The sequence below is a fragment of the Buceros rhinoceros genome, unplaced genomic scaffold, assembly GCF_000710305.1.
Source record: "Buceros rhinoceros silvestris isolate BGI_N320 unplaced genomic scaffold, ASM71030v1 scaffold6379, whole genome shotgun sequence".
NCBI lineage: Eukaryota > Metazoa > Chordata > Aves > Bucerotiformes > Bucerotidae > Buceros > Buceros rhinoceros.
Window position 1 is genome coordinate 18,302 of NW_010429658.1, and position 13,089 is coordinate 31,390.

Here is a 13,089-nt window from a genome sequence, read left to right on the forward strand (position 1 = left end):
TCAAGAAAAAACTCTTTGAAGGACAAAAACCGGTACCAGTAGGTCTCATTTATTTTTTTATCATCACCTGCTATTTCATGTTTTTAATCTTCAGTTTCCTTTTACCAAAGCTCATTTTTAGAAACAAGGGCGACTTTGACATCTTCCCTTGTATTTATCCTCTTCCAATTCAGAACTTTTCTCCCCTGCAGTTAGGCTGAGTATCTGATACTCAAATGCTTGTAAACTCTCTGTATAGTTCTATTTTCCCTCTTGATGTAATTACTTCCTCTCATGATAAGGGTAAATCCTTTTTGTCTTACACAGAGAGCTTTAAAAATCCCCAGTTACGATTACAATTTTGATCTGTGGTGACAGGAATAAGCACCAGGACATATCTGTTACCGGAGCTCAGAACATTATATTCTGCATGCTCGGGCAGTGTTCTGCTCCCTTCAAAAGACCTCTTCTGTTAAGGACATGTTAACTTGAGGTTTTTAAATTACATCCAGAAAACATTTGTAAGTCAGTACACTTTTTGGACTTTCAGGTTGCTGTAGTCCTGCTATTTTGCACAGAAGCTTACTTAATTGTGCCCCATGTGAAAAAGCCCAGTGTTCACTAATCTCAGATTTTCACTTTGAAGACTTGGTATATTATGTACTATTTACCAGCAAGAAATGTAGGAAATGCAAAGTTTAAGACATCACTTGAACTTCTACAATGTTGTTCTGTAGTGAGGCTGCAGCCCTTATACACACAAGTCAGCTTTAATCTAAGTAACCATGTTGTAGTAACTTCAAAGTACGTAATGGAACTGTACTGTTCAGAGGTGGAGCACTGTAAAATTACATGAGAGCATGCTTAGCTCATAACTGCTTGAGGTATTTAATTGATAATGTGTATCAGAAATAACCATACATTCAGAAGGATCCAACGTATTTCAGCTGCTTGCACATAAAATCTAATAAGTGCCTGCCTTAGAAGGAACTACCATCTTCCTGTTCAAAATGCAGTTATTTCATTAACATGCAACTCTAAATTTCATTTCAAATAGATAATCATTATTTCCTGAAAGAATGGTTCCTAATAGAATTATTCACATCTGGCTTTAGTTGCTTCTGGGAAGTGGAGCAGTAGATTAAGCCAAGTAAGACAGGCTCACTTCTCTGTCCCATTTATGTTGTCTCTTGACTGACTTCAGTTCAAATACTTTCTTCCAGGAATTATTTTTGTTAGTTAATATGCTTTAAAATTAGCTTGTAACTCACAGTTCAAATGAAAAATAAGCTAGGGAAATCAACTTTCACTTGGATGAACAAAGTAGAATTTAAATTAAAAAGAACAGTATGGAGGAAATTAAATTCTCTTTTTTGTGTGTTTATGAAGTCAGTTCTTGGTAAATTAGTTATTTATGCTTTGTATTTAAATATCATAGAATCATAGAATGGTTTGGGTTGGAAGGGACCTTAAAGTTCATCTAGTTCCAACCCCACATGGGCAGGGACACCTTTCACTAGAGCAGGTTGCTCAAGGTCCCTCCAGTATAATCTAGTAAATTCCACTCTAATTAAAATAGGGATTATATGAAGGAAAAAAGAAAAAAAAAAGACACTTGAATGAAACTTTAAAATTTAAATGAACAAAACTGCAAATAGGTAAAGTTACGTTTCCTGATTCGGGCTACTAACTACTCAGTTACTAGTCCTGGTGCAGTAAGTCCTGATTTTAACAGCATAATAACTTGTAGAAAAATACTTCTGAGAGCATTCATTTAGCTCGAGTAGCTTGTAGAGTTGGAAGAGTCCTTATTCACCTGCCATCTCTTTCCTGGACAGAGTGCTGGGTGAAGCACAGAAGCAAATTGCTGCAAGAGGCAGAAGGGCCGTGTTCTGTTGTCCCAGTTGTATGGAGGCTGCAATGTCTGGTTTGTTTTTAATGCTATGAACAACTAAAGAATTCTGAGGAAGCAACTTAGGTCTCTTTTCTTGTGACACCTAAGTCGTATTTGCATACAGTATTATAAAATCCAAATTATCCAAGAATTACGTGTTAGCTGATAATCGTAGGATTGCAGTCATAAAGGCGGAAAAATACAACGTTTCTAATTGCTTTAAAATTACGAGGAAGGTTTTCAATTAGTTCGCCTATTGCTGATTTGGAACCCACAAAAGCTGGTAGGTTAGTTTGTTTTGAAGAAAATTAAAAGCATCTAATAAAATCAGTGGTTAGTAGGTATAATTACTCTACCTTATCATTGTGTAATCCGTGATCTGCCTAATCACTCTGAATTTCTGTACATGCCAGATAAATATAAAACTTCAACCTTTATTAGAACTCTGTCTTGACAGTTCTCAAATAAATAAAGGTAGGCAGGAAAAGACAAAAAAATCAGGTTTGAAATACAGCTTTTATAGAATTGTTAATCAAATGACCTATTAAGTGACTCTAAACCTTGGTGGTTCACCTTGTTAGCCTGATCTCATCTTCACTTTTAAGTTTTCCTAATTACGGTAAACAGCTTTTACAATAATAAGGAAAAACCTCAAGTTTTTTCCTTGTTGTATCCCATGCAATTTTCCTCTCTAAAACTGCAATCTGTCTGGTAAGACTCTGGTAAGACAGTTTATACCAGCGCAGTTATAGTGCATGACCTTTACGTTCGGAAGATTTCTTAAGGAAATAGAGCTACAGTTGAGGCCAATACACTTATTCTGCCTTTGTCAGTCCCCTCACCACAAGCAATAAATTCTCAGCCTGTGGGACACTTTTTGCTAAATTTGGTGGAGAGGTAAACATCTCAATGATTAATAAATTCATAGAGGAATCATTGGGAATAAGGGAAAAATGAAAAGTAAAGAGAAAGAGCTGATGGTTATCCATCATGTTTGGCTGAGGGATGTATGTACGTATGGCTTGCAACAAGTCGCAAATGAATCGTTTTTTGCTCAGCTGGTAGGACATGGGCAGGAGCTGAGAGTACTGTGGCAATATGAGAGGGAAGCACTGAGTAGTAGGACCAGATGCCGTGAGAATACAGAGAGGGAGGTGGTTTGGAATTTATTGGCTGAATATCCTTTGTGTGCTTCATTTGTTCTGCTGTGCAGAGAACATCTTGCTCTTTTTTATATTCGTTAAAGCAGCACCAAAATACTGAGCGTTTGTGCGTTCATACATGTTAGAAGCATCTGCAGGGAAGGAATTTTATTTAAACTACCTCATTTATTAGTTCAGTATCGTCGCTTTATATCTACTGTTTCTAATTATGGTAAAATATTTTAAAATTTTGGTTGCTGCATGCAAGCTTCTTGTTAATATTTTGCTTAAGGAAAATTAAGTTTTCTAATGGGAAGTATCTGATAAAATTCCTGCCACATTCCTATGAGGAAAGTATGTATTTTAACCACTATTTTACAAGTGTTAATCAGATAATTATATAATGTGAAAAGTCGGCACATTAAATCAATAACAGAACAGAGGTTAGAAACAGAGATTAGTCTTCAATCCACTAGATGCTGCTGCAGTTTCCACATAGGATACTTGATATTTCAAGTGAAGCAGTCTTACACTGTGGATTAAGAATCTGGAATCCCTTGGCTTTAAAATCCAAAAAGACTTTTTTTTTTTTCCCCTTAATGTAATGCTTGGAAAGTCCTAAGACAATATACTAGTAATTATATTGTCACAGAACTTACAATGAATTGCAGCAGCAACTATTAATTAATTCAAAATTTCAATAACATAAATTGTAATACTGTAAAAACTACAGATGTTCCTCTAAGTCCTAATTATATAGTGATGACAGTATTCTTTTTATTTAAACTATAGCAGAAAAAATATTCATCAAGCATAGCATAAATCAGCACATCTCTCTCAATATAAATCTCTCATTTTTGTTCACATACAGATTTATAATTGGAGATCTTTCAGATTCTGAGAGTGATATATTTGAGCAGTTGAAGGAATGGGACACAAGTTCAACAGAAGAGCAACAAAAGGCTTTCTGCCATGGTATAGAACTCATTCCCTGGTACGTGCTGTCCATCAGGGCTGATGTCCATCAGTTCATGCAGCAAGGGGCAACCGTCATTCATTATGACCAGGAGACACATCTCTCGGCACGTTGCTTCCTTCAGCTTCAGCCTGACAATAGTACTTTGACTTGGACAAAACCCACAACGGTTTGCCCTGCAAATGCTAAGGCAAAATTGAGTGTGCTGGGTAATACTGCTGAGCTTGGTAAATACCAGTTTCTTGGTAACACTGGACTGGTGGAAGGTTTTTTGGACTTGTTTTCAGCCAAGGCTGTGTACATGGGACACTCTGGCATTGATATGCACACTGTGTGTGTTCAAAATAAACTTTGTAATATGTCCCTTGAAGAAAATGGTATAACACTACTCTATGGACTTCAGACTACTGATAATAAGTTGCTGCACTTTGTTGCTCCAAAATATACTGCCAGAATGCTGTATGATGGATTGCTGGAATTGACTAAAGCTGTAAGGAAAATGAGGAGATTCCCTGATCAAAGACTACAGTGGCTACGGAAACAGTACGTCAGTCTTTACCAGGTAAAAGATGCTGTGATTTTGTGTAAGAGGAGTTCAGAGATGTCAACAACTTAATGTAGTGCAGTTAGTTTCTATTATAAGTAAGCTAAGATTAAAGATGAACACCAGATCTCTAAATTTGCCTAAGTCAGCGAGATCTGATTCTCCACATAATGTTCTGTCAAACCTCTCATGTTTTCAATATACTGAAGTTAAATCATTTTATTATGAAGCTCTTTGTATGTTTGGAGTTTTGGAATAAGTATTTTATTAAAGAAAAGGCAATGACTGTACTTGAAAAGACTGCAGAAATACTGAGAGATGAGATACAGGGCCAAACTCCCCTCCCCAAAGCAGCAAACAAAATAGCCCTTTGGTATTCATGCAGTAATTAAAAATTGCTTCCCCTTGATGTTTTTTCTTTCACTGGTTCCTTGGAGATTTCTGTATTAATGCTTAAGAAAATGTCTTATTCTCCTTGTTTTGCTAATGCTGAGAATTTTTGTAGGAGGATGGAAGGTTTGAAGGCCCAGCCTTGGCTCAGGCTATTGAACTGTTTGGAGGCAGACGATGGAGTGCAAGAAACACAAGCATGGGAGCTCTCACCAAAAGCACCGAGAAACCCAGTGTACAGAGAAACAACACTCTGGGAATAAGCGCAGCTAAGAAAAAGAAGAAAGTACTCATGAGGGTAGAATATTTTGTTATTCATGTATTTTGTTGCCTATCTGGCTGATTTGTTTCCTTCCTACAGGTACTGCGTAGCTACCTGTATTCAGAACCAGGGAAAAGAAGTTAGGTGATAATTTTAAGACTGTTTGTTGCTGGTTTAGGTTTTAGGCTTATTGTTTCCCAATAGGTTGTGTTGCTTTTCTCATGCTTGAGGCATTCTCAAGACAGAAGGGGTCAGAATCTTGCTGAGACCTTTAGGTGCTACCTCAGTACAAAGAAAAAATACTGGTAATAATAAAAATAGTAATGTACAGATTGGTGTTTGGAGGCTGGTGACAATTTCTTTGTTCCTCTTTGTTTTCATGTTTCAAAAACATCACCACAGTTATTCTACCTCAGGTTAGCATGCAGTTTTATCTTACGTGGGTGACAGGAACACTGGACTTTGTCTGGCATTCTCCTCTCTCTTCCTGGACTCCAGCACTTTCAGCAATATTGAGAAGAAAATGCAGGGACTACCTGTGCTAGCCCTGCACTATCCACATAGTTCACATAGTGAACCTCAGGTGACAAGATCCATCCTCTGTAGAGTTCCTGTGCACCAGCAGAATAGTGTAAAACCAGCTGCACCAGAGGCACAATCGTTGTCATTTTCTGTGTGGTGTCAAACTGAGGTAACACCTAATGGCCCCACACTTCACAATGTATCGTGTTTAAGTTGTGCCTTTTCTAGTGTTACCTGCCTTACAGGAGTCTGTTTCATAAGGAATAGCTGATGTATCTCATGGGTTTTTTACAGATTGCACTGTTAAAGAACGTGAATAATAGTGGTTTCAAGGATGTTTATTATGGTGCTCATTTTTTCTAGGGTGAAAGCGGAGAGGCCACTGATGATGAAATGGCAACTCGGAAGGCAAAAAGCTGTAGGGAATATCGTAATAGAAGTGGTTCGGACCCTCAAGATATTGATGAACAAGAAGAACCAGGTAGGTATATTGCTTCAGTGCCTCAGAGTTTTGCCCAAAGTCTATTTAAACATTTTTTATGCTGTAAAAAATACATTTATGACATAAAACTGCTTTTGTGGCTGAAACTCCAAATGCTATGAACTTTTAAATTAACTTCTGTAGTTGTTCATGATTGTTCTTTCATTTAGTTTCAGTAGCACTTCCTTTTCCTTTCAGATGAAATGGGTATATGTGTTGTTCAGAACATATCTTTTTGACTGTCTTGGGACAAATCTAGAATCCCTTTAGTGTCTTACTACATGTTAGTAAATTAGGATTAAGGTCTCTTGGACAAAAGCATTTTTATTGGGCCAGATGTTGTAATTGTGCTGCAAACTTTTTTTTTTCTCCATAGATCAAAATATTATAATTAATGCTTCTCCATCGAACAACCTGCCATCAAGGAGAGCTCACTCGCTGACAGCTTCTGGATCTCCTAACTTAGGAGCTCCAACTTCTTCACCAGCAAGACCAGTCTCTTCTCCTGTAATGTCTTCAAGCAAGAGTCAGTCAAGGTAGGGACAAAATGAATGCTTTGATTTAGAAAAGAAGAAAAGGTACCGTTACTTAATTATTATCAGATGTGGTTTTCTGCCGGAGCGATGGAATCTGACAAAAAACAGTGCCAGAAACGTCACTTGCCTTTTGATAGACGTCTGAAACGCATTGTAGAGCAACGTAGGACATTTAGGCTGAAATACCGTGAATCTGAGGATGGCTTTGTAGCAAGTCCCTGAACAGCATGCTTCAGTTTATGTCTGTTACAGAACCAAATTGGAATGCTGCTCTAAAACTACACAAATACGGAGTCGAATTCTTTCTCCAGATCTTCTTCAAAACATAGTTATAGACATCTTCTGTATAATGAAAAAGTTATAGATGTGTGAAGTTCTAAGCTTCCTCAGCACAATGCATTTCTACCTGTGGGACTCTGAACTTTTGCTGATGTTCCACATGATGATGGCAGTACTGTCTTGGGGAATTGGAGAAACAATGCTAATATTGTCAGAGATGTGGATGGTACTTTCTGACGTACAAGAAGACAGTCTCAACAGAGGCCTTCCCGTGCCTTTTAACAGAATGAATACTGAGATACAATTAGGAGTATGAATCTTGGAGTTTGTAGGAGAGCAGTGGTAAACAATGGAAGAGACTGCTGGTAGAACATCACTTATTAAGAGACGTATCTTGTGTGATGTTTTATGTTGTGTATTTCTTAGGTATTTGTTTTCACACTTAATTGGGTTTGGCAGTAAGTGTGAGCACTAGAGCCACCTGTGGACATCTGGAGTTGTTGTCTTCTTTTAACACTGCTTTCTGAGACTCTTACTATGTTCTTTACTGTCATTCATCTTTCTTCACTGTCATTCATGATCATGGGATGAACATGCTAGACTAGAGTTTATCTCTGTAAGACATTTCTCTTTTTTTTTTTTTTTTTTAAGGATTAGAACAGCTTTCTTTTGCTGTACCAAACTTAAGAAATACTGCTTTACTACCTCTGGAAAATGCTTCTCCATTTTGCAAATCTGCTCTTTGCTTTTATGCCAAAATAATTGTTGTTTTCTAAACGAGATTAAAAGGCTTAATGGAGAACTTGTGTTCCCAGGGAAAGGACAGCTTATGTTCCTTTAAATCCTTTCAGTCCTGTGCAGCTTAGCACTGCGGGCCTCCCCAAGTTTTGACAGGTTTTCCCTGGCAAAGTTGTCCGGAAACTCAACAGAGTCACTTGGCAGAGCTCTTCCCATCTTGATACAACCCTTCTTGCTAGAATTTGCTCAGGACACAGCTGTATGGCTGTTTCATCTGTCCTGAGGAAATCTTCCTTGGAACAGAATTACGTGTTTTATCGATTACCTTGACCTAGTTTTCATGAGCCATTAAGAGACTTGGAACAGGGGAGAGAATTTTATTCTTGTTATTTACCGTTCAGACCCTTGATAGGTCTGAATTGTGCCTGCCAGTTTTCATGTCTGTGGACACTTCGCATGTGCTAAGAGGAAGAAAATATCTGTAGTGCAACTGTGATCAGTAAGTCTAAGCTATCAATTAGCTAGTGCTCTGCTTTGCTGCAAAGTCCTCTGATGACCCATCCACCCGGTGTGTGTATTAATTCACTAATGGGAGCTCTTCTAGAAGAAACCAGCTGGTTGCCTCTGAGATGGAATTTAAGTGCAGCTTTGGGGATATTTGCTCCAGAGGTTTCTGGAATTAGGTACTATGGATGGAGAGCTTACTTAGTCTTGAACCATGTACAATATGCTGTCTTGTAGGACACACTCCAGCAAGGATTGTACCTTCGGGCCATCCACCTATAGTCATGGCTTGTCCTCTTGCTTTGTGTTACGTTAAATAAATGGCAGTCTGTCAGACAGTAACATATGCTGCAACTTTGTTTGAGCCACTTCAGACAGAACACACATGAAAAAGGAAAATGATGGCTTAGAGGCATGCGAGCACCGTGAGGGACCAAACCAGACCTGAGCCAATTGCTGGGCAGTGCAGAGCAATGGGAACTTGAGCCTTTCTGCCTCACTCAGAAAAAGTGGCAGGATGGATGCCTTTAGCAGTATAGATACAACTGACAGAGAAGCAGGCTGGGGCCGTGGTCCACAGGCTGTGGTATGTATAGATGGCGAGTCGTGCAATATTCTTCCTGGAAGCTGCTGCCCTTAGCAGCAGTGACAGGCAAGCAAAGTAAGTTTGGGAACCCACACAGGCTGTTCACAGACATCTTTTGTTTCTTTTTCTCTGTTTTTGCTTTTAATTCCACAGTGATGTAAAAATCAAATTATACGCTTAGTTACACTTAACCCGTTTTGTCAGTAGCATCGTAAATTAAAATAAAATGAGGTATCCACTTTCTAAAATAACAGGATTTCGGAATGATCTAGATAACGAAATAACCTGGGAAATACAGGATCCTCTGGGAGTGCTTGTCTGCATTTGTGTGTGTCTGCACAGGTTAGAGCCAGCAGAGTTCATTAGTTCAGATTAGCATCTGGATTTAGACTCAAATACTGACAAGGCTTCAAAGTTGAAGGCAAAGTTGGATGTGAGCTGGTTCTGCACGTCAGGTGAGTGCATGATCCCTCACAGAACCCAGAGCTAAGGAGAGCGGGGAGCAGAGGCGCCTGGCAGGCTGCACAGAAGTCTTTGCGGCACAGAAAGCTGAGCTGGTAACAAAGAATTGTTAGTTGCAGCGTAGCAGCTAGGAGGAGGACGGCAAGAGAGATTCCTCTTTCTCTTGCTATATAATATGTGCCTTAACTTCACCTGATTGGTAAATTAGGTTGTCTTCACTGACTAATAAGTGAAAAGAGGAGGACCTGGTTATCTTTGTTGTACATTTTAAATAACAATTATTATAGGTAGAGAATGAAAAACAATCTTTTTACCTATATAATTCACAATCTTGACATGCCTGACCTCCTTAGAAATAATTTACACTGAGAATAAATCCTTGTACAATCCAGATGTCCATATAATTTCCAAACACAGGTAGCCTGCAGCGGTCTTCTGTAATTCTTTCAAAGCAGATGTTAATCCAGCAAATTCCGAAGTTCTTGGGAAATCTAGTGACACCTGTAAGATGGAGGAATAGGGGGAAGGGTGATAACCACTGGGAAGGAGGTAACAGGCTATGGAAAATTAGAGATGGGGGATTTTTTGGAAGAGAGAGTAAACTGCCTCTCTGATTACCTGTATGCAGGTATAATCAAGACTGCTACTAATTACAGTTCGGGTTGATGTATCTTGTTGCAGGAGTTCTGGAAGGGCTAAAACACTGAGCAAATGTCAGGAGGAGAAATGAGGAAGCTGGGCCCTGTGTCTCTGTTTTTCTTGCCTATTTTAGCCAAAAAGTTATATGTGATATGTCAGTAATTTCCATAGTGATGTCAAACAAATCGAACATTATCAATTAAAGTAGATGCTAATTTTTTAATATTTTAAAATCATATTCTGTTTTCAATTGCGTGCTTCCATCCCAGGCCAGAAGTGGATTGAAGAATCTGATCTAGAGTATTTATGCTTGCAGCAGGTGACTGCAAATGTCTTTAGGAACACTGGACAACAAGCTGGTCCTGTTTTTCCATCACAGCTCTTGGAACTGTTTGTACTGAACTTGATGGCACAATTCATAGATTAATGGATTTGTTGATTTGAACATTACAGAGCAATAAAGTCTGACATGGGGTCACCTAGTCTAGTATTTTGAAACAAATGTTTTAACTTCTGGAATTAATTATGGTTTAAACTGGACAATTCTTGATATTTGTGCTGGCCGCTTATTTCCCTGCCTTTTCAGGATGCTGGTGCTGGTGGATTCCATTCTTGCAGTGTGTTCATTGGTGTTGAGACCCAGGAAATGGTTTAATTGCTCAGCCAATTATTGCAAATTAGTACACAAAATTCACTAAGGCCTCATTCTTACTGCTCAAGGGATAATTCATCAGGGCCTAACTACACTTACTAGTGTAAAATCCTGTAGTAGCTCTAAGATTTTGGGATGTGGCATTTGGAAATGTACTGGTTCTGCTTCAAAGACTTCATTCAGCTGCACAACTTAGGTTAACAATTGCAGTTATAAAGAAACTGGCTGGGCTTGATATTACTGAAGTCAACTAGGATAATTAGCATGTTTCTGTGAAGATTTTCCAGCTTTGCTCTCAGGATATTCCAGTCTGCTTTCCTTCCTTCAGCCCATGAAGCTGAAAGGAGGAAATCATTTGAACCGCATTTCTAGAAGGAAATGGCCTGCAGAGGCTACTGTCCAAACCTAAAACAAGATGATGATTGTAGCAAGACCTTTCTTTGACGTATCTGCTGATAATCCCAACCGTTCTTAGGAAGTGTCTAGGAAATGCATGGTCTGGGAACGATGACAGTTGAGTGCCCGGGAAGGGGAAGGGCTGTACGAGGGCTGCTCTGAAAGTAATGCCTCCTATTTTATTGTGTTGGCCCATGACGACAGAGGTGAATTTTGGTTGTGTGACAGTAGAGGTTGAACCTTCCCACCAATACCCCGTTAAATCTTGTTGCCGTGTGACAGATGGCAGCAGAGGGGCAGTCTGACAATGTGGCATCTGACATGGGAGTGCGTGTGAAGCAAAGGAGTGTCATTGAATTCCTCCATGCAGACAAAATTGCACCCACTGACATTCATCAATACTGCTGAACATTTATGGAGACCAAGCAGTGGGTGTCAGCACAGGGTGGCGGTGAGTGGCATGTTTCAGCAGTGGCAACAGAGATGGTTGGGGTCCCCTCCCGCTGGTGCAGATTGTTATGAGCACAGCATGCAGACTCTTGTTCATCGCTGCAGAAAACGCACAGCCTGTTGTGGTGACTGTGTCAAAAACCAGTGTCTTGTAGCTGACAATTTGCTCTGTCAAATAGTGGTTTTGTGCTCTTTGTATCTGTTGTAGGTTCTGTGGTAATAAACAGGAAGCAGCACTTTCGAAGCGACCTATGTACTTCTTAAAATCTGTACTGTTAATGCTCCCAGATAGAAGAAACCCCAGATGCATAAGGAAAATATTTGCTTCTCTTGCATATCCACTCAGAATATCACTATCTCGTATTGACAGTGCAGAGCTTTAAGGAATTCTACATAATTTTGTTTTTTCCTTAGTAAATCTTCAACAAACCTCATAAACAGCCTGTGCTACAAGAATATTGGCATTGTTGTCTTTAAAAGAAAAACAATGCTTTCATTTGCGCCGTTTGCATCACGCCCTCTTGTACATGGAAGGGTTTTAAATAGCGTACATATACACTGTTAATTCTCACAAAGTCTGCAGTTATCTTGAGGGAAAAGAATAGCTGCTGTAAAACAAGAAGGTGCAAACTGTCGTTATGCATCTTACAATAATACGGCTTTACTTGCTTCTTCCAGGTATTGGTAGTATATGTATTAAGGAAAGCACAAATAAAATGTTAGTGCAGTAACGCATTAGTATTTCAGTAAGTAGAAATTTAACGTAACCAAAACTACAGCAGTCTCTTTCTGATTCAGCGCGTGGAGCAGCAGTAGCTGGCATGGCCGTGTTAAAGGAGGAATGAAGGGGTTTCAGAACTTCATGGTGTCTGATAGTAACATGACCTTTGTGGAATTTGTCGAGCTCTTCAAGTCTTTCAGGTAAAATACATTTTTATTCTGTAGTGATCTCATTCATCCAAGCTCATAAATGAGCAAAAAATTGACCTTTTCAACTCTTTTTACAGTGTCCGTAGCCGCAAGGATCTGAAAGACCTTTTCGATGTCTATGCTGTGCCTTGTAATCGATCTGGTTTGGAGCCTGCACCGCTTTACACTAATTTGAAGATTGATGAAAATAGCAGTGGATTCCAACCTGATTTAGGTTTGTTAAAGAGGAGGATACATCTGTTCAACAGCTGAACAGCTTCAGTTATTGGCCTTAAGATATTAAGTGTCTCAGTCGTCTCATGAAGAACTATCGATGATAAGTTTAAGTAGAGGATTGCTGCCGTACCTCCGCTAATACCAAGTTAACAGGTTCTTTGTTCAGAAATGAAAGGGAGAAAAAGTATCCATGCTTTACATTAGCCAGATATATTTGTAACCAATATAGAAGAGACGTAAAATTGTTGCTGAGCAGCTGGGCCCAACACAGGGATCTGTATCTGACTGCAGGAGCTCTGGAAGGTCTAAAACAGTGAGCAAATGTAGGGAGGAGAAATGAGGAGGCTGTGCCCTGTGTCGTATTTGATTGTTTTTTTTCCTATCTGGTTTCCTAGTAGATCACCTTTATGTGGGACCAGGGAGGAGGAAACCTCTGTCTCACTTTACATTCCCAAATTGCCATAATCTAAGTCTGGAGCTTTTTCCACATTTAAAGAAAACATTCTTCCTG

The 13,089-nt window shown here is 39.2% G+C and overlaps 1 protein-coding gene across 1 annotated transcript in view; it reads left to right on the forward strand.

Annotated features, from left to right (window-relative positions):
* Positions 1-13,089, forward strand: part of PLCE1 (phospholipase C, epsilon 1) — a 44,032-nt gene that overhangs the window by 6,990 nt on the left and 23,953 nt on the right. Inside the window, exons 6-12 of the mRNA XM_010142706.1 lie at positions 1-38; positions 3,887-4,553; positions 5,041-5,223; positions 6,073-6,190; positions 6,567-6,726; positions 12,231-12,353; positions 12,440-12,576. The exon at positions 1-38 is cut by the window's left edge and continues 7 nt beyond it. Of these exons, the coding sequence (XP_010141008.1) occupies positions 1-38; positions 3,887-4,553; positions 5,041-5,223; positions 6,073-6,190; positions 6,567-6,726; positions 12,231-12,353; positions 12,440-12,576 (1,426 nt within the window). The remainder of the gene's footprint in view (positions 39-3,886; positions 4,554-5,040; positions 5,224-6,072; positions 6,191-6,566; positions 6,727-12,230; positions 12,354-12,439; positions 12,577-13,089) is intronic.